This window comes from Blennius ocellaris (assembly GCF_963422515.1).
Source record: "Blennius ocellaris genome assembly, chromosome: 6".
Taxonomy (NCBI): domain Eukaryota; kingdom Metazoa; phylum Chordata; class Actinopteri; order Blenniiformes; family Blenniidae; genus Blennius; species Blennius ocellaris.
Window position 1 is genome coordinate 15631888 of NC_137655.1, and position 22660 is coordinate 15654547.

The 22660-nt window shown below is 39.2% G+C and overlaps 1 protein-coding gene across 1 annotated transcript; it reads right to left on the reverse strand.

Moving 5' to 3' along the window:
• Positions 1 to 57: 57 nt before the first annotated feature.
• grb14 (growth factor receptor-bound protein 14) lies at positions 58 to 22175 on the reverse strand. The gene is made up of 14 exons (XM_080497774.1): positions 21921 to 22175; positions 20643 to 20772; positions 8663 to 8819; positions 7170 to 7291; positions 6991 to 7065; positions 6730 to 6867; positions 5735 to 5845; positions 5498 to 5593; positions 5089 to 5151; positions 3594 to 3710; positions 3126 to 3195; positions 2941 to 3028; positions 2379 to 2472; positions 58 to 2048 (listed from the first exon to the last, which is right to left on the reverse strand). The coding sequence occupies exons 1-14, from the start codon at positions 22103 to 22105 to the stop codon at positions 1902 to 1904; spliced, it is 1593 nt and encodes a 530-aa protein (XP_080353900.1). The 5' UTR covers positions 22106 to 22175; the 3' UTR covers positions 58 to 1901.
• Between the last annotated feature and the right edge of the window lie 485 nt (positions 22176 to 22660).

Sequence of the window (22660 nt, forward strand, 5' to 3'; positions counted from 1 at the left end):
CAAAACAAAGTCGTGCATATGGAAGTATGTTTCTTTAGGCATATCTTTACATCATTCTGAGCACATAAATACAGAGTATCAATGATATTCAATATAAATTAAGTACTGTTGTACAATTTTCAGTAAACTGACTTTTGAAATATGCATCAAGTTAAAAACTACTGTCAACTTATAAAGGTGTTAAATCAGTTAAATGTCAACAATCTCAAACCTGAACTTGGGCAGGGCAAAGTAAAAAGCTTCTAGTACCATCTAGTGGTATTTCATCCCGTGAAAAGGAAATAAATTGTGTGTGTGTGTGCGTGCGTGTATACATATGCTGTTTTCATGCAATTCAAATAATTATCAAAATGTTAGGCTTTCATGTAGTGTACCATCTGTGTCGTGTGGCCTATTACAAAATCACGACTTGATGAATGACATTAACAATCTTTCTGAACAGAGCTGCACCCGACTGCGTGCTGATGAGAGAGTTGGACATTTCATCTTGTAAGAGGAGGGTGTTTACATTTATACAACTCTATCCTCACTATCTTCCCTTCAAAATAAACAAAAAAACAAACAAACAACGGACCAATGTTCTGGTTTCTACATTTAATTACAGGTGAGTTTATCAGCTCGATGACCAGAAATTGGACCAGAATACTCTTAAGGCACAGCTAAAACCTACAGTGATAGACCCCATTACACCACAGCCTACTTGTGGCAATAAAAATATAAAATCATACAGTACAGACATTTATGTAAAAATCCAATTCATTAACTTGATGCCCAAATGAAAAGTGAACAATATTTTGGGATGGGAAGTGGATGTTTTGTTGGCTGTTTGATAAGAAACATTTTTTAAAAAAAAGAGCAGTAGCAATGACGTGAAAAACTGAGAACAGCATGGCCATCGAACTTTGACCTATCAAGGTGTTGCATATGTATACGAGTGTCATTGGAAATCAAATAACCTAATTAAAAATGAAAAAAGAAAAGGAGGACTGTGGTCGAAATTAATCCTTGGACAACAGCTTTGATTCTATTCTGGGTGAATTGCAACCGAAACTAAAATTCTATTTAACTGATGTCTTTCTTGAGCGAGCTCACAACGGATTTCATGAATACAAACATTTGATTTAATAGAAAACAATTAAAATAAATGCACAGTGCAGAGCAGAGTGGCCGTGTGCCGGTTATCCAAAAGGACAATTACACGTCTCTTCTTCAGTCCAGTTGCTGGGCATGCACAATGACACTTCCTGAGATGCTTTTCAAATCTCTCAATTAGAAAACGAAATTAATTATTTTCTACAAATAAAAAAAAAAACCTCTATATACCTGGATAAAAATGTGCTGACATAAAAGAGTAAGATAGCCGAGTTTTCTTTTTTTTTTCCTTAAACAGTGGAAAGATGTTTGGAACATGATACGGTTGCAAGGAAGCTACTGTGCTGTTGCAGGGTTACAACTATCATGAGCTTAAAGAGATGATCACAAGCAAGCAGATATGATTACACTATAAATACAGTAGTTAATGTTTTCATTGAAAACTCAAACTTTTGTATGTACCAAAATGGCTTTCTCTCATTTGTGTCCTGGTGGAAAAATCACAAACTGCTTGCAGGAGACATAACGAGTAAATGGTAAAAGAGCTCATGTCTGCATCGATTAACTGCTACATATAGACACAGTACTGGGTTGAAAACATTATGTTGCATGTGATCTTCAGCACCAGTCGTCATTTACATGGAAATTCATCTCTTTTCTTAAAAAGAATAGTAAGGCTTGGCCATGTGTCGCATCATGAAAACAACTGTCGGTATAGCTTTCCTCTTCAAGGCACAAGGGGACAGGGAGTGTTTGTCCATGAGAACAAAGGGGTATGTGGTCCTGGGGGATCTCTGGGGGTCCCTGGTTCACAGAGCGATCTGGGTGCAGTGGTGCTTGAGCTTGCAGGGAAGCACCCCACGATTTAGCTGGTAAAACTCTACCAACTGGATTAAGTCAGTGAATCGTGTGAGGCCATCATCCAGACTGTAGAACAACTCCCCTTCGTCATCCACCTACAATTTCATACAAAACAAGCTTACACATAACATGAATAAAACCAGGCGACTAATCGAGCTTTAGGTTGCAACATGGCAGGTCTGCATCTGTGCAGTAGTGTGAAAACAGTGGGATTGTGTTCTTCAAACAGCACAATCTAAATGGTTCTTGTCTTGTACATAATTGCTCCAAATGTGCAGGAGGAAGTATGAAAAATTATCTTTATGAATAAGAATAAGAGGTCCTGTCTGGGTCATTATTAAAAAAAACAAACAAAACAAAAACATCACTATATGTTCAAAAACTTTTGCATGGTGCTTTTTATTGAAATAGTAAATTGTACTCACTGGTAAGATCTGGAAGTGTTTGATTTTCTGCATGTGGCACAGTGACAATACAAATGTCTTTGGGTTGCTTTGGCTGTCCCTCAGTAGAAACACTCTGCAACCAAAAGAAAAGTCTATTGTAGCTCTGAGGCAGAACATGCACGTGACTTCAGTTGTATTGATTATTATGGTGAAAAGCCTCGACTTGCTCTTTATGAAAGAGAAAACATTATCCCATAACATAGATTTGTAAATAAAACACGCAAAGTAAATCTGATGGGATGAAATTGGAAACGTATTCATACAGTTCAAACATGTCTGTCTAAAATACTCCAACCCTTATGTCACCAAAACTACTGTATACTTGTGCTCTTCCTTGAAAACAATACAAAATATGTACGATTACCTATTTATAATCTCATTGCTCGTGTGATTTTTCCCAACATATTTACCACATTAACAATCATTGTATTTTTTTTTAGCCTGATTAAGGAGAACAACAAGCTTCGCTAAGTGCTGTGTCTGTCTAGTAATGATACACCACATTTTTCAAATAACTCAATGCACAAGAGTATGCGCTCACCCGTCAATAAGACCCTGTTGAGTGATTAGTCGCTGAGCTTCTTCCCGAGCCAGTTTGCCATGGAACCAAGGCTGAGTCAAGTGGATAGCTGAAACACACACAATATAGCTTTTTTCTTCTTCTTCTTCTTTTCTTCCCTTCAGTTGTGTTCGTACGGCAAACAAATAAAGGGTCATTTCACAAACCTATATTGGGCACAGAGCTCTGTGCACTGGAAGGGCTCCCATGACCACTCAAGCGGTGGCAGCTTTTCCTCTGAAGATGAAACCACAATAAAAGACCAAATTATGCTTAAAACATAGAAATGTCATACTGTTTATTTTTGTTTATACTGAACTCATTTATGGAATGTTGAGAATAAATGGCCTTGAAGAATAAAAAAACCTAACAATCCCTGAGGATTGTATGCTCTTCAAGAATATTCTATCAAAAAAGATATGCCAGTCAAAAACTGTGTATTTTATCCACGCTGTCACATTACAGAGAAATATGAGTATGGGTTGTTCAGATGAAAGCAATGTTTAGTCTGATGAAAATACGCTGAAGATCAATACGTAGTAAGTTTTGTTTTTGTTTGAATATTATTCTCTTTGTTGAAATTTTTTGAATTGTTTCAAACAGGCTTGGCAAAAAAAAAAAAAAGTCTGGCTTACCCTCCAGGACAGGCCTTCCTCTACAGCCACAGACAGCGCCTCACATGGATTCTCAATCACTCGACTCTTCTGGCCAGAAAAGTCCATGGCCACCAGCGAGTTCTCAGAGATGCTCCTCTGAGGAGGCACAGGTAAAGTACATTGGTATTGCGGACACCAGAGCATGTTTAAAATGTTTTCTGCCAAAACACATAAAGATATGTACAGATTCTTCTTGTGTTTGGGTCACTCTCCTTTGTGTACTGTGAAAAAGAAGAAGACCCGACTCTTGCTGCATGTAGTATTGTATTGCCATCTAGTGTCAGTGTAATGTGACTTCATCTTCATTTTTAGACCATTCCAGACAGAAGTCTCCATTTAAAAGGGATTAAAGTGGCTTTGAAAAGAGTGACACATGGGTACATTTTAGTCCATTAAGCTGTCATATAGTGAGTGACTCTAAATAACTGCACCAACACTCGAGAAAATGCTTCTCATCAGGATTACCAAGCAGCTTTTAAATGTCCACATTCCCTTATTTAACCCTTAGTATGCTCGCAATATAAACAAGTGTGAAAAATAAAGTCTCACTTCCAGTAATGCAAAGATGTATTTTTATTCATTACTGGGGGGGGGGGGGTCGCATTTGGTTTATTTCACTATTCAGTGTGTCGCCTTTTGAAGCATCTTCATGACAGACAGCGAAACAGCGAGACAGCATGTTTCATCTGTCATGTTGGCCACATAAGATTCAGTAACCTGACCCTGCATTTAGCAGTTTCATGTCCCCGTCCCATCTTTCTAATCCTCTTGGCGAGGATGTTGGTCACATATGACCCCCCGATAGCAGCAAAGAGGTGATGAGCTGTTAAATCTGAGAGCAGCTGATCAGCAAGTATTTTTAGAAAGCAAAGAGTTCACAAACATGTCCATAACCCATAAATAGATTGCATTTGCTTCCACAAAAATAACCTCTGAATGGTCTACTGCTATTCTAGGACAGGAATCCTACAGTAAAACACAGGGCCTTCATTTAAAAAGAATTTTTTTTTATAGGCAACCATGTTAATACATTGCAATGTGATGTCTTTAACACAAGAATGTGATTTTAAAGAAATCTATCCACCATAGGCGGAGCAACCTAATTTAAAACATATTATAATCCATCTTCTACACCACCATATTCAGTTCAGGGCTGCGGGGCTGATTCCAACTAATTATGGGTGAAGACTGTACAACCGTAACAGGACAAACAGAGGCACAGTCATACTTTTTTGATGCTTTGTATTTTTTATGTAATTGCACAGTTAGGGGCTAGTTTACAACTTATTTTCAAAGTATAACTTAATTTACCTGAAAGCCAGAAAAGGCTACCTTTTGTAGTTATCAATTTATCTGTTGATGATGTAGATTAAAAGCTGCTTTAGCTTCAAAGTGCCACCTTTGAAGAAATGTGTTAAACTACTGACATTACAACTCAGAAGGATAGCATGAATGGTTTTAAGATTCCGTTTACCATTGGTGAAGTCTTCTGCTTCTGGTGTGGGTGAATGAAATTTTGGTACAGCTGCATCCCAAACTGAAACATACAAAGGTCAGTGCTCTAAGCTTCATTTCAAATATTTACATGTTTATGTTAAAGCCAGTTGGGATCTGCAGATGTACACATGAACATACAACTGAGTCTGTTGTGCTGAGCTGTATATTATTTATGGACTTGCCGGAGGGTCTACATGCTCCTCAGTGTATCCAGCAAGATACCCAAACAATGAACACATGCTGCTTCTATCAGGAGTTAGAGTGCTAATCCCCAGCATCATTCAATAGTTTCCTTTGACCTCCTCCCAAAGCTAAATCTGATTCTAGCAGTGACTCAGCATCCCTTCTCTCAGATATCACCCAGAGTTATTCATCAGCAAGCCAACCTTTAACAAGCGCATGGCTGTGATCCAGCAGGTCCTTGTCTGCTCATCATCTGCACAAAGTAGCTTCAAGTCCCGCGCTGTGCTGCACTTTGTGGACTAGGGCGAGAAGTTACAAGGAAAACAAAGCCGTTCAATATTACGGGAATCAATACTTTACTTCTGCTGCTGTAGTTTTAGCATTTTTCTACTTTGTGGTTAACAATCACTCGAACAGTAGACGCAAGAAAAGGATGGCACCTTGACACAGAAGGCAAACTCTGTTGGTGCTCCGTGTAGTTTTTTGGCCGACAACACAGTGTAGACATCATTGTCACTGAAATCTGCAAAGAACTGGAGATGCCTTGGTTCCTACGAAGCACAGAGAGGTCATGCTAGAACACAAGCGCAATATACGCAGGGAGTTACACGGTGAGGTATGAAACAACAAATAAAAGAGCTGAAGTCTTAATCCTTGTGACTACGAGACGTCAGGTAGTCGCATATGTGATAGATCACTTAAGTACAAATAGAGGGAAGCAAACTTAAATTCAAACAGTGTCGTCGTCTCAAAACACCACTTTATCACTCAGTGTGGGAGTAGTTAGTCCACAAATGTGATGAAAGAGATAAGGATAAATTCACCAATATTGATGGGAGTTGCAGTCAAGACTGTATCAATGGCTACATTGTAGCAAAGATAGATTTCCAAAGGGAGGAAAAGCTCAAAGACTCCCTTTGTTCTGCTTTCATGTGACGTGCCATTTCCACTTCTTTACATGAAGTATTGCCACCACCTGTGAAGACTGACTAGCAATGTGTCTGACTTAAATCAAAGGAATGGCAAATATACCACACTAAAAGTGGGTGTCACACCAAATCTACCTGCACTCGACAACAAAAAAGCCTTTTGTTGACGGGAATGAAAGCAGTTAAAATATGGTGATGCTCGTGTGGTTGAAGGCCAGGTTTAAGCTTTCCCTGTCCGTAGCATTGGCAGGATTGTTCCTGCCCGGCTGACATAAGGAAAACCACACTCAACCTGTTCCATCGCCCTCCAGATACCTGAGTGAGATGTACAGTATATTGAGGATGCACAAAAAAAAAGAAAGAAAGAAAGACAAAATACATGGTGGTCCAGTGGCGCAATGCAAGAACAATTATCATACAAATAATACTTTTTGTGCTAAATTTGATTGAGAAAAAAAAAAATGCATTCAATACACTGAAGATGGGGCATGTTTTTCAATACTCACCTTGGAAGTCCCCTTGTTGGAGAAATAAAGTCCTGACCTCCTTAAGATAAAATAAAACTTCTTCCAAGACTTCCTGCCTTGCTCTTTGGCGTGTAGGTATCCATGAATCTCTGGACAAGTGCTGGATTTGAGAAAGGTCTGCGTTGGGTAGAGAAATATTACTTTGTAAATTGGCAGGTAGAATAATTTATAGAGGTCATACAACTTATTTGGACACCAACAAATGTGGTGAGAGAGCATGCACAGCAAATACAAAGATACCTGAATGAGCTCAGAGTGATCCACCAAGCCATTGCTTTCAGTGGATATGGAGATCATGTGATCGGGAAAAAAGTCCTACAAACAGAACAAATACTTTTCTTTTGTTAAGGCAACACTCTTGAACATCTGCGTTGGTAATTTATCGCTCAACCCAGAGTAGGATTTTGCCAAAAACTCACCAGTGGATTCCTGAAGAATTCATATTTAGCATAATTCTTCCTGAAATACAGCCGGCTGTCTGTGTCCATCGCCCAGCCCGACAGCACCTCCATAACAGACTCATGGTCTTCAATGGTTCTTTCTAATGAGAAGAGAAGGGAGGACCGTGGTGGGTTAAGCCGTCAGCTGAGAAATATCCGCTCAGGACATCAGGTCAAAGGCTCCTAAAGTCAACGATGTTTGCAAAAGTTTCCCTGGCACCAGTGATATGGCTTAACTTCAACTAAGAGCTGTATAAATGAGATAACAATTACTTACTAGAGCTTCAAAATATTGGATTTGTGGAAGGCAGTTTGTATTTAGCCACACTAAGCAGTGCTGAATTCTTCTGGTAGAGAAGGTTATCAAACAGCATGCCACCAGTCACTTACACTACTGATGATTGTCAATGCTTAGTAAGTAGTATGTCTGAATAAAGATTTACAGACGTGACTACACTTATTGCATAATGTGTGGATAGTGCGGAGAGTGTGTTAAAACACGTAGGCATTGTCAAAGTTAAAGCACTGTATGACTATGGAGGCTAACCCTAATCCTAATGCACAGAGAACTACAAGAACTTCACTGATGCGGGGCAGGGAAAGAAGCAGATCAAAACTGTAACAAAGATCATTTGCATTTTTTTTTCTTATTTGGATATTTTCAATTGTCTTCCAATCCCCTCTGTATCCTCCATCCTCCCACAGTTGCCTGTATGCCTTTTTCTTACATACTATAACTATTACCTCTAATACATACAAGTCCAAACCATCTCTCACTTCCCAAAAACTGTTCTTGTTATGTACTTAAGTTCATTTCATTAAAGGTTTTATTTATACAGACACAAATTTAAGTTGTTGCCCTACAGTCTTTTTTTTTTTTTATTTGGGGCCCATCAAAATTGCCAAAATTGACCATCCATCATATACAGCTTGTGAAAAACATTGTGCGTTAACCATTTTTAATGAATTATCAATACAAAATACATTTTGTACAAATTTGTTTTCACAGATATGTTATTTTCAAAATCAGAAAAACGTTTGGAGAAAAGTACGTAAAGTTTGATTAACAGTCCTGTGTGCAAAAAGAACACAGCGAGCAGCCAACAAGCTTGAGAACATTTTCTTTGCCCCCCAGCAGGTAAAATTACATAATTTACGCATCTGTTGTTTTTGACTATAGTCCACAGACCACAGCAGTTGTCGTTTTCAGATCTAATGCTAAAGTGGCTACTGGTTGTATCTACCACAATTTGGTATTAGTATTTCATCTCAACTGTAGCCAAAACCTCACCATGGACACTTTAATATGCATCTCTGACTGAGTGAGTATATCGCAGTAGAATTTATAATAAGGAATAAGAGACTAATTGTAGGTAATGATATTGATACCGACATTATAATACTTCATACATCAATTTTGGTGCCAAAGTTGTTGTTGTTTTTTTTCTTCAGTGACGAAATCTAAATCTTACCGATTCCCAGATGGGAGAGGTGCTCGAAAAGGGTCCAGCTGTGGTCGTCAATGCAGTGATTCTTCAGAATAAACAGCTGGCATATGTCACGTGCAGTGACTTCAGGAGGAACCTCCACCGCCTTGCTGGTATTATCTTCATTATAAACTTTAATTACCTGAAACAGAAGCATTGGATGAGTTGCTATTTTAATAATGCACTCATAGCTTTAGGGGGAAACTAGCACAGGAAGATTTTTGACCTGAAACAAAGCAAAGTAATCGCTTTGAGCCCCAAACATCAGTAAGGTAGTGCATCTATATCAATGCCTGTTTTGAGCACTTCAGGAAGGTAAGAAACAGAGCAAAACACTGCACGACTATGTTAAGAAATCAAAGAAATTAATTAATCCATCTGAAAGGGGATTTCAGTCTACTTTCTGGAGCCAAGCACGGTGCTGAGTTTGGGCAAGCTCTGTAGTCTGAACATGGCTGAGTACAGAGCATTGTAAAGGAGGGCTTTTGGTAGAAACATAAAAACACACCTCCAACGACACAGCAAGGGAGAAACAGCAAGTTTCCACTGCTCTCGCTCTCTCTCTCCTATCTTTCTCTGTGCTCCCATAAACCTGGGAGGAGTTAATTAGAGAAAACTGCCTCTTAGCACAGCGCTCTCCTGACTCCACATATCTGATCACTGAGCTGATACCAAATCATCTGCTTTCCTTCCAGTGAGTATGAGTGTGTGTGTTATGAGATGCCACACATGAATGTATCCACTTTGTGGAGAGAGAGAGAGAGAGAGAGAGAGAGAGAGAGAGAGAGAGAGAGAGAGAGAGAGAGAGAGAGAGAGAGAGAGAGAGAGAGAGAGAGAGAGAAGTCACATGGCTGCAGCAGTTTCTCTTCACACTATCATGGAAGGCAGATCTCCTACACAATGCACTGCAAGAGCCTAGAAAGCCTTTTGGAGGGCGCACGTTCAAAGTAATGGCGGTTGGTTCGAACCGGCCCACAAAAGACGAGTATGGACAAGAACGGAGGTGGAGCAAAGACAAAATGGGTCTCTCTTTTCTCTTATAAAGCTTTATTGGTCGCTCACAGCTGGGCAGATGGAGCTTGATTTCTTAAGTGCATAGAAAGGAGGTCGGAGCTCTTCATCAGTTTCTGAGGTTTGAGCCCTTAAGGAGTCATCAGCAAATGAGCGCCTCCGGCGATGACATCACCACTTAGTGTAAACCATTTAGTGTTCAACCCGCCCACGTGGAGCCTTGCAAGACAAATGTCTCGTTTTGGCAGATGTCTAACAGATGCAGGGTCCTGCTTTAAATTGATTACCGTCCTGTGTTTCATGTAGATGTTGCTGCAATCGAAACAATGCAGGTTGCTAATGTTTCATTTGGGGATTTAAAAAAAAGAGACTAAATTCAATCTTATTTTGAATAAACAATCCTAAATTTAAAAAAAAAGAAGAAAAAAAAATAAAAACATTTACTGCATTACAGCTAGAAACTCCCTCGACCAGGATGTGGCTTCTTGGGAATTAGCCAAATCAAATAATTCGGGCATCACATTTCACCAGGAGCAGGGCAGGGTCTGTCAGTGTGCAAGGAGGCCGTTACAGTGCATCAGTACCTTACATTGTATTATTTGGAAAAGAAAACATAATATATACTGTTTTATGTACAGAAGCCTCACATTTCTATATAATCATTATTCACTGAAAGTTAAAGTCTAATGTTATCAGAATCATAAAATAAACTATTGAACCTCTTCAATTGTAAACTTACATGTCACATGGCTTTTTCAATTACACAAGCGACTCTTGTTTGGCCATTTGTGCTGGTACATGTACAAAAATCAAAACCGCCGAGAAATATACCAAAATAAAATTCTGGGATGTAGGTTTATTTACTCGACGATGATTAAATTAAACATTTCCTAGTGCATGTACTATGATAAATAAACCAAAACATATTCTGTTCATGTCATGTCAAGAGATGCAGTAAAGCTGAGCCACACAGACACAGTGCTCAAAGTACCGTACACCGTGAACACACTCTCACCAGGTATCCTTATTTGTTTCTGTTTTACAATTCAACAAAGTACTGTTCTGTCTCACAACAGCTATTTACTAGTTTAGGCAGCCTGTTAATGAAATGATCAGTCATGCAGAATAAATATTTGCAAATAAATAAAATCAAGAATTTTAAATATGTACATTTAAAAGAAGGGTAGATATAAACACAGATATTCATATGCATTTAAACATACATTAAAAAAGTACATTCTTACCATGATTTTATTGAAACAAACTATCATATATTGAATATATTTTTAGTCTTTAAGTGTACAAAATTTAAAAAAATTATGAAAATTTTCTAGGATAAGAGTTTACTATTGTTTTAACAGAACCTCGTGATTACAGTTATGTTATTCGTGTAAAAATGACTGACAATTAAGTTTTCAATTTTTGATATCCATATTTTTTCAGTTAATCAACTCATGCGCTCAAAACAGTATATTGTGATATATAATATTTAATTGAATGAATCAAGCATACTATAAACAGTGCTCACATTGGCTGATGCCTGAAAAACTAATTATTGCAATATTTTGGAAGTATTTTTCTTGCCAAGTGACTGTACATATTGAGACATGACTGTTAATCATTAGTTAGGAGTTTCTAATGAGTAGCCAGGTATTGCCGCAGCCTGCTGCAGGAGCCACAATGGCCTTTATCAGCTCACACTGGGTTCATTCATCAGCTTGAATGAAATCTACACATACTGTACTTTTATCTCTGATCCTCTGGACTCTCTCACAATTAACTTTTATGTTGCAACAGAAATGTTACCAATGGCGTTTTGTTATTTATTATGATACATACATTTGTAATTTATTATCCCAAGGGGCCTTTTTGCTACAGCTTTAACATAAATCTTAAAGTGATGTAAATGCAGTATATCAGTTTCTGAAAACAGTATTAGGACTGTGGAGATATTGGTGTTCCTGTTTGTGTAGAGGTGAAAAATATCAACATGTAATGTACATGAAGATATTGTTGCAGTATGTCATATGTATACGTAATTGTTATTTCGTAATTTCTGTGAAATTTTATGTTGTCTTGATCTATTTTGTGTTTTGAACAAAGTTTTGTGACAAAATGGTGATCTAAAAATATTAAATGTTCAAATAAAGCTTGAAGTTGTACGTGCAGTCACATTGTGAACCCTCTTGTGGAGGTAAAATAATAAAATAGTGTTACAAAAGGTCATATACTGTAAGGAAGATTGTATTCAACATATACTTGAATGGGCAGTTGGACAGTTTGCTCTGATTTGGGACTTGTACATAGATGATTGAAACTCAGTGACCTGCCCAGACCCTTGATTTTCACCCCGACTGTAAGCAAGGTTAATCTCCAGCACCACACGAATCAGCTGATGAAATGCAGTTAAAGCAAAGAAAGAAAGAATGAAAGAAATCAAATTGAATTGAATTAAATTAAATTAAAAAGAAATTGTTTCCATCTATCCATCTATCTTCTAATTACTGCATGCAATTTAAGGTTGTGGAGCAGTGGACCAGATCCAAGTCGTCTATGGGGGATGGCAGGGTTCATCCCGGGCAGGTCGCCAGTCCATCACAGGGCAAACACAGAGCGACAGCCAATCTCACACATTCACATCTACCAGCAAGCTGGAGTCACCAAGAAGCCTCAAACTGCACATTTCTGGAGTGTGAAATGAAACCCAAGTACCCGGAGAACACACACACACACACACACACACACACACACACACACACACACACACACACACACACACACACACACACACACACACACACACACACACACACACACACACACACACACACACACACACACACACACACACACAGAGGGAGATATATATGTATATCTAAATATTTAAAAACACACAGACATACACATACACTACGGGGAACTGTCTTAATAGTCAGAAGCAGTCAAAACAATCCTGCAAATTATCTGTAAAATCCAAATATAAGCCAGATAATTAAAAAAAATTCATACAGTGCCAAGCATACAGTTGATTGCTGGACGGTATCACTTCAGAGGTAAGGGGTGAAGCAGGGGTCAGAGCATCAGAACATGATGTGCTGTGACAATAAATGAAAAAAATAAAATAAAATACAGTCTGGTTAGACGGAGTAAACCCAGATACTGAGTATGCAACACTAAATATAGCCTCATTGAACATAAACTTCTCTATTAGACCTTCTTATCTCAAGGACAGGACAGTGTGGGCCATTTTGCCAATTAGCTTCTTTTGGATGAACCTTGAAGTGTACTCCCACAGCTGCAGCTGTGTCACCGAGTGCTGGTGAAAAGTTGGCCTCCAGCCTGGTCTATCTAAGGAAACCACTGAGATTTTCTCTGCAAGACACTGCAGAAAATGACCGTTTTGATGCATAATACTCCCGATTTATACAAGCCTTCCTTTCATAAGACCAAGTACCATTGAGGCAGTGTGCTGCAGCAACTGAAAGGAAAGCTACAGTGTTGATGGGTGATTCCTTCTGGTTTCACAGTGTTCTCAAATTAACTGGTGCTTGACATCGCCAAACATATTTGGATCACTTAGAAAGTAGGGTGCAGAAGAGCACATTGACTGTCCAACGGGGGGGGGGGGGGGGGATACAACCGGAGACCAGCATTATCAGACAGCACTGATACGTATGATGGAGATGCAGTTGCTACTGCAATAAGTGAAATCTCACACTGAAGCTACAGTGTCGAGGGACTGTACATAATGAATCAAATTCATTCCTGTTTCATTCAGGAAATTATTATGCTCGACTGGATTGAACTGTAGAATATGGAAGCTTTGCTGATGCATGACATAAATCTATCTACACACACGTACACATTTAGATTCACCTTTTAATATCAAATACTTATTGTTAGATTGTGTGAGGAAGTTCCTTTGCTCAACATGGACTTGAACCCAATATTGGGTATCTATGAGGAAAGACTGCTAACCACTGCAATATTGCATCACCCTAAACACTTGAAAGTAAATGGAAAAGGTGTTTTTCCCCCCCATAAATTCAAATGTTGAAACAGCCTCCACATGAACTGTACGTATCTTACAAGTCATGAAAACCAAAGGGGACTTTCTTGTAATATTACACCTGTATGTAAAAAAAACAAAACAAAAGGATCTGTTTTTAAGGGCTAAGTTACATTATAAATCAGATTTTTCTAATTTATTTGTGGGGGTCAAGTGTTTATCTTTAAAGGAAACATCTTACTCAGGGATGTTACGCCAATCTTGAAAAACACCACCTCAGAAGAGAGACAAAAGTAGTTTTTAGGTTTGTGCATCTATGCATTGCGTCATTTCGTTTGTCAGCACTTCTCAACGTAATTATAATAAATATCAATATTTTATACAAAAGTAAAAGTTAAGAAAGTAAATTGTAATAATTGCTTTCACATTATAAGTATGAAAACAAAGACGTCCTGACATGTGTCAAGTATCAACTCAAAACTTGAACATTAGTCCTACTGAAGAAACAATAACAAAGATGAAGTATCGTGAGGATGTGAGCAGAACATGAACAAATATTTGAACTTAGTAAACAGTAAGCTCTTACTTAACACTCACATGAGATCAGAGCTCATCCAGGAACATTAAAACAAACAACAAGACAAATATTTGGTTTCAGAAAGCTGAGCAGAATCACAAGGCAACGAACGCTTCACTATTAAAGCGAAGAAGAAAAAAACAAACGGTTATCAGGAAATTTGTGTAAGACTCCTACCCGCTTCTTTAGACAAAGAGGTGTGATGGCAGGCAAGGTGACTCTTCTGGCATGGAAATTCATGCTTCTGCTCCAGATGCACCATTAACTTCAAGAGTACTGTCCATTAATACTGATTGAAAGTGGAAGATGCTGAAATTACCGCTGTGATAATAACAATACCATCAATATCTGCTGTTTAAATATGGCATTAGATATAGAAGAGTTTTCTGTTATGGTCCTCCTACTTGACACTATGAAAATCCTATTATAGTGAGATCCTTCAGGCTGCAAGTGTGAGAAACTGAGTGGTGTTGCCTCCCCACAACACAAACTCCTCCTTTGTCCTTGAGAATGTTACAGCTTTTTCCTTTTCTCTCCTTTTAGAAAGGGAGCTCCAATAAACAAAATGGAGGGAAAAAAAGTGTTTCTCATGGTGAACGGAGGTAATATATACAGTACAAGGCCAGAGAAAACTAAAATTCTCCACAGTGACAGTGTATAAACAACAAAAGTCGCTGATAACTTTCGAGGAAGACTATGTTGTTGTCATACATTCTGGAGCCAGACACTACCCAGCTATTTTTAGACTCTATTTGTACAAATGTTTCCCTCTGTGAGACAAGGATATGAATGAGAGGTAACATAATTTATTAAGTAACAACTTTTCATGGCGCAATACTGTTTATTGTAATATTTTACATAATGTTTGAAAACTGCATTGATGAATCATTTAGGCTTTGAGATGGTTCATATGAATATTATAATTAGGCAGCACAAGACTCTCTGAAACAAACATTAGGGGGAGTTCAAACTTTTGTTTCAGCTGCATAAATGCATTTTGAACACTTTTTCCCCATTGGTGCCACACAAAGAAGCCTTTACCAGAATGAATTTGGGATCCCCTATGGAAATATGTGAGTGGGGAAAGTGCCGGAAAGAAGCCTGCTGAGAAATGAACAGAAAAACTACTTTTAGTCACGATAATGTTGAAGTTCATCTTGAAGCATTTTGGAACATTGGTGTTGTTTCTTTGTGTACTGAAACGGAAATGTTTATATTTTGAACTAGAAGGGAAGTTGACGACTGTAAGCCATTTTGCAAATTAAAAATGCCACTGCAAAAGTCATTTGTTTTGCTGTAGTGTATTTTAACATCGTTTCTAATATTTAAAAAAGACTATATGGAACAAACACCAAACTACTGCAGCCATTTAGTACTTGTAAGAGGAAGGTGTGGTTAGCAGATATATTTCTTTTTGTTAAAAAAAACAAGTCATCCTTCTCTCTTTCATGCTGCCTTATTCAACTTGAGGTCATTAATCCCAACTGATGAGTGGAGGCAGGGTGCACTCATCACAGAGCAAAGAAAGAGACAGACTAACAAATACTCTCACATACACACCTACCAGCAATTATAAAATCACCAATTAACGTTTAATGCATGTTTTTGGACCACAGGAGGAAACCATAGCACCCAAACAAAAACCTGCACATCCCCAAGCAAAACACGACAGCCTGTAAGCCCAGCCCTAAAACAGAGGCACTGTGCAGCCCATGTACCATACATGCATACATGCTATAAAACTGAAAAAGTGCACATCAGTGAGAAATTGTCTGACTGCAATACAAGCATTTTGAATGAATGCTGTAGGAGTTATTTATTTGAAAAGACATTGCATACATCAAGCTCCATCGAGAATAGTTTGTTATTTGAAAAGTGGATAATTTTTTTTTTTTATGGTGGCTCCTTCAGTAGGAGGTTGCCCCACAGCGCAACTGCAAGACTTCCCTAAAAAAGAAAAAGTAAAAGAAAATGGAACATGCCATTGCTCATTCAAATTCATGTGAACTATCAGGAAGAGAGGAACCTCCCACAACAAGCTTCACGTTTATCTATAAACCCGGCGCACTGACTTGTGAGAGCACAGACAAGCAGACGCTGCGAGTTATCACTCAGCTAAAATGAATACGAATTAATGGAGCCAGAATGATAACAGAGTCTCCACAACTCCCATAACAAAGCCAGCCCCAGACACTGTCCTTGACCGTAGCTGATTTAATCAAGACCCCTTGGCAGGCTCTGTCAGGGCGACACAACAGCCAGAGGTGTGGTGGTACGTCTCTGCTGGTATACGTACCTCTGGGCAGCAGAATTCACAGATAATGCAAGCGATACGAGCCAGTATCTGACAGAGCAGCAACATAGTCGGTCATGCAAGACATCACTGAACACATTTGTTAGGCTGAATTTAGATTTTCAAGGAGTGCCACCAGCACGCAACAGGTATACTCCAACAACAAGTCAGAAGCTTTCGGATAAACCGAGTGGACACGCATCCTGCAATGCAGAAGAACTTCCGATGGATATAATGAGGTGTGTCCCAAACTCAGCAGTTGTTTATGCAACATTATTTATTCAAATAATAATTGTTTTAAGTTTGTGTACTGTGTTCTCTGTGCATGTCAGAGTAAGTGCTCTGTGTATCTGTGTCAGGGTGAGTGCTCCTCACTGGGTGTGGCCGGCTGACAGGTGAGACACCTGCAGGATCAGCGTACAGTCTTCAAGTAGACCTGGGTTCAGTAGTTAGTACTCATCCAGCTGACAGCAGCTGCTTCACCTTCCATCCCTATCCCTAACAATTCTCTTTGACATTTAGTTTTTGGGGGTTTAAGAAGGGATAAAGTTTGTGTGAGTAATTATTTTTGTTTTAGTGCAGTAGAGGTGAACTTTTCTTTTTCTGTTATGTATTTTTCACATGGTTATGCTATGTTAGGTACACTTCATGCCCTTTGATTCAATTCATTTTGTGAAGGGATTAGGTGAGGGGTTTTAAGAAACAATACTTATGTTCTATGTTGCTTTAGCTTTCACCTTTAGTTATATGGGGGGGGTATTTTTATTCTTGAAAACATCATATATTAAACGCTGCAGCATTGAAGCCAGTATGATAATGTGCAACCATCTTGACTCCCTGCTATCTTAGCAGTCAAGTCCTGCCAAAACATGCCATTGTTTCACAGACCGGAGCTCGAAATAAGAAGCGAACACTCAGCATCTGGGAGTCAAGTAGTGTAGCAGTGGAGGATCTGCAACAAGATGCACTTTGTGGTGGCTGGCTTCACCCAAGCAGTGACTGACGCCTACTGCAACCACTCCTCCATGAGGTGAAGGATTTCCTTTCAACATTAACTCAAACAAATGTTTAAACCAAGCAGGCTTCTATTTTAAGGTTCGTGTACTTGGTTATAAAATTGTGCTATCACAAGTATACTTAATGAAGTGGTCACTGAAGTGTATATCACTTGTTGATTATGTGGATAACCTGAATATCTCTGCAACTATGCAGTCCAAGGGGGTGCGCAGACACATGTAATTTTCCTGAAAAACAAAGTCACAAGAATAAAATCTATAAAACCAGCATTTGGAGTTTATATTTTACTCAAAGTTGCACTCATAAGAGCAGAGAGATTTCAGGATTGCTCCAGATAAAAAAAAAATGTCTGACATCAAAGCTGTATGCCTGAAACTGCTGAGGCAGCGTACGCCACACGGTTTGGTAAGGACGCAAAGCAAGCTGTACAATCACAGTTTATCTTAAGCTAGTGTGAAAACCACATGCAGTTATCTTGACATCTTTTATATATTTACAAAAGTTCTTCTCGGAAGGTTATTTTAAGACAGCTAGCTGGGCTTTTTTTTTGATAGCAGAAAGCATTGATGACTCAGAGGTTTGTTATGGACGAGCAGCACGACACAATTCTAGTAGAGACAGAGATTAAATGAGTTCCTCAAATGCAAATTAAAAATCATTGTCTGTATAGAATGAAGTAATGTGAAGCAAAAGATGGAAAAATACACTGAGCTGGTTCAGCTACCAAAATGACAGCCGTCGTTGCCATTTTCCTTGGATGCTCATTTTATAGTCTAAAGACGTCTCTGGCTGAATATCATTATTTAGAGATAATTGCGACTGATGAGAAAATTACTACTCAAAACGACACACTGAGAAGCTCGAGGGACGGGTCGAATGCTGGGTGAGGGGCCGAGTGCACCACATTTGGCACAATGATGTCATTGGTTTCTTGAGTGCCTCTGAAAGGAGGTCATAACCCGGTGCCACGAGCCCTGTGACATAAAAACAGCTGCTCGGACTGACATGCTCCCAATGTCTTCCCAAGAACGCAGCTGAAAGGACTAAGTTAGAAGCTGTCAGGCACATGAGGAGAAAGCACAGACTTCATTAGTAAGATATATAAAGATTTCTTTAAGATTTGCCCACAAGGAAGCCACATTGTTTCAGAGGGAGGCCAGCTCCGTGTCACTTTGCTCTCCTTCACAGAGAAACTTGAAGATTATTCTCAGAACTGATCAAAGACGATGCCAGATCCCTGTAAATCCCTAACCTGTCTCCACAATAGGCTGGTGAGAGCACCGGAGAATTGGCAATCACTCTGAAATTTTCTGATGTGAAAGCTTCAACTGACTCAAGAGGGAATTGTATAGAAGGGCCCTTTTGAGACTTCGTACATCAAGTGGAGACACTTGACAGATGTATAATCGGGCAATATCACCCCGACGCACGCAGAGGAACAAATACCAATCTGATTACAGTATTATGGTAATCGCACGTATACAGCTGAGAACCACAGACGCTTTAAAACTGAAATGAAGATGTGCCTATTGCGCTTTTCATTCCCAGCAACACATGAGAAATCTAATACTGCTGATAGGTGCTGGTTAGTGCACAGCTCTGTAATTTCAAGCTTTCCAATGAGTCATTGCTTTGAGCTGCCCCCTCCTGCCATTCAAACACACAAATACACACACATCATGAAGATACTACGAAAACCTGAAATCGACTCCAGTTCACAGTATAGAGAACCTCATACAGGAAATATCTAGCGGTTGGCAAACCAGACTAATTTACTATCCCAGGAAAATGTTTGGACAAAGTCAGTTTGGAGACCAATGCACATTTGAAGTAGAACCATAATTGTTGGCTTTCCAACATAATGAATGAGCTCTTTTCTTCAAATTTGGGTAAGTTAAAATTCAAGATGTTAACAACAAAAAACGTTGAAGATGTTGCACTACATTTTCTGGTGGCATAAATAATTAGAATGTCTTTGTTTTGGGTTCCTTATATTATATCTATTAGATATGAGTTATTTCCACAAACCACCAGGTTGTATATGTGATAGGACAATAAACCTTTAATACATTAAGCCACTAAAAACAATGTATTTTGGAAGAAAACAGTCCTCACTACTAAATTTTTGCTTTTGATTTTGTTGCAAATAAATCATTAGTTGAACAGCTGGCAGTACACAAAGCACAGTAGAGCAACAGATTGACAACCGTACAAATACTAAGTATTAAAACATGTGGTTCCGACTGTGGTACTCTGTATTCCACCATTTTTTTCCCTTTCAAACCACATGAAAAGACACATCAATCTACTCCACAATAAGTTATAAAAGTTAGGATGCTTACCAAATTTGTAAACTACAGAAAAAGAAACTTCTGAAGCCCGGACAGACATAACTCGAAGGCTAGAGAGGTTTGTCATTATCAAGCTGGTGAAATGAATCAAAAAAGATTTTTGCCTATTTATTTTATTGATCATCATTAAGGCTTAATTTTGCCAACAAAATCAACAGTGTTTCCTTCAGTCAGGAAGGATTTTTGCTTCTTGCGTCATCTGACAGCCCGGCTATTCTATAGAGACATTCAGTACATGATAATCACATACCATGTGCTTAAACAAACAACAGTGCCGTGGCGAACTGGCCAAGATATTTCTTGGATAAACTGTGAAACTATAAAAAAAATTTTAATTAAACTTTGACATAGTATGACACTTTACATGTGTCGTCCATTTTTATGTAGATCGGCGGTCACTGTATGCATCTGAAATCATAAAAGTGACTGTGCAGCGGAGACTGTCTGAGCATGCTGACACAGCATTTTATCTACTCACTGCAGCTAATTTCCATACTCATATAACCGGTTCAACCGTCCATACGTCCTGAAGTCGTAGACAAATTACAAGCCAAACATTATGCAACTATGCATTCATTTTAGCTTCACAATCGTCCTGCAGTTGTTTTCTGGCATTTGGTCCAATGACTTTGCTGCCTGGGGTAGCATATGGAAAAGGTTACAGCACAGACTTTATTTTGTGTTTGCACTGCAAATGGGACACTCACCTGAGTGGCACTACTTTTGGTCCATGGTAATAAACATTCGGAGACGAAGGGGGAGAGGGTTGAGTGCAGAAGCTCAGGGAAGGGGTTTGGAACAAGGGAGGGGAACAATTCCTCCCCCTCTTTATTGCTCCTGGGGGAAAGCAACACAGACACAATGAAAAACAGAAACTTACTGTGATGACCGCCCGGAATGAGGAACGCAGGCCTTATTGGAAATCACACTGATTTCGAAGTCACAAGTATGTTAGTACTGAATTCAAAAACAAGAAATGAAAACAATGTAAAGACCGATGATATTTTGAAGATGCAGGGCCATTCCCATACTGGGACAAACCACTTCAGAAAATAGGTAGATCAAGCATTGAGTTTCTTTTGTAATGAATACAAGAAAAGTGGATTGTAAGTGGATTTATGCAAACAATAGCCTTTTTGTCCGACTCCCCTGCCTGCTAAAGTCAGCCCAGGCAGTGAGATTGTAATGATTCCTCGGTTGGTTGTGTTCCAGATAAACAGGGAGTGTAAATAGAGCAGGTGATAAACCGACAAAAATGTCAGGCTTGGTCTTTGCACAAATCCTTCCCATTCTCAACTACATGAGGACACACCCATTCACTGACAGACGTTTGATAAGGCGGTAGATAATACACATTTAAGACTCAAGAACTGTACTGCACACACAGTGCTGGAACAGTGAGGGAAAGTAAAAGAGAGGGCGTGCTATATGACAACAGAAAATTGCCCTCAAGTTAGGAAACTTCACTTAAAAAGTTATTGTTTATCACATCGTCTGCATTATTTTTGTCACCAGGACGAAAGTCTATTTGTTAGTTAAAACCTACAGTGCATTCAAGGGTTTTTATGGCCAATCAAATACAAAAGAAATTACAAAACTGGAGTGAATTAGTGTTAGATTGAAGCAAACTGGTAGCACAGCAAATGCCAATTACTTTCCTGTGGCATTAACACAGTAGCTACTGAGTTTTGCCCCAAACAAAATATCAGGTGTTTTATTTAATTCTGATTCTGTGAATGCAAAGCTGCAAGGATTTACACTGAAGTTCATTCACAGCTGTGTTTGGGTGCAGTGAACAACATTACAACTTTCAAACAGACCGCTGTGTCTCAATCGTGCAACACAAAGACAGTACTATTCTTCTGCAGGGCAGCTCACACTATGAAGCACAAAGTTAAAAAAAAACAAGAAAAAAAAACACAACTTTCAGTTTGAATGTAAGTGAATGTGTCATGACTGAAAGAGGAAAGGAAAATCAGTTTTACCTGGTCCCTCTGCAGAGCTTAGTCCGACTCGTCTGGGCATTTGCTGTCAGTAAAGGATCCAACGGGATGAGGGCTGGGCTGGAGAAGCCACTCACATTACCCTGGCCACTCTGAAAAATCTCCGCTTTCTCGCTGAGGCTTCCAGAAGTGTGTATTTCCTCCAGTGTCTTGTTCATATCACTCATGTGGGCAGGCTAAATCCAAGGCATCATCTGGAGCACACAGCAGAGACAAGCTGTGAGTAGTGTGTGCAGAGCAGAGTTGGAGCAAGTAGGCAGGCAGGCAGGCAGGCAGGCAGGCTGGCTGGCTGGCTGGCTGGCTGGTGGGGCTCCTTAGCTCACAGCTCAGCAGAGCGCACACACACGCACAAACACACACACACACACACACACACGTCTGTGGCTCCTCTGCTTTTCACAGGTCTGGCCCAGTGGGGCAAAAATGATCCCTCCTACCCAAACATGATCCACTACAATAAAGATATTTTTAACACAATGACTCCAAAAATTGGCATCCTTGCTTGGAGAGTAGCATTTTAACATCAAGTAATTATTTACACATGCATGGGCACACACAGTTTTGCAAACTGTAAAACCTAAATCATAAATGACTCCACACAAGAGTCACACATTGGGCTGGCAGTGGCTCCAGGAGGTCTATGAGCACTATAAAACAAACTGTACCTTTGTCATGCACTTTGCACTGGGATTGTACTTTAAACTTTGTGCACTGGCGACAAA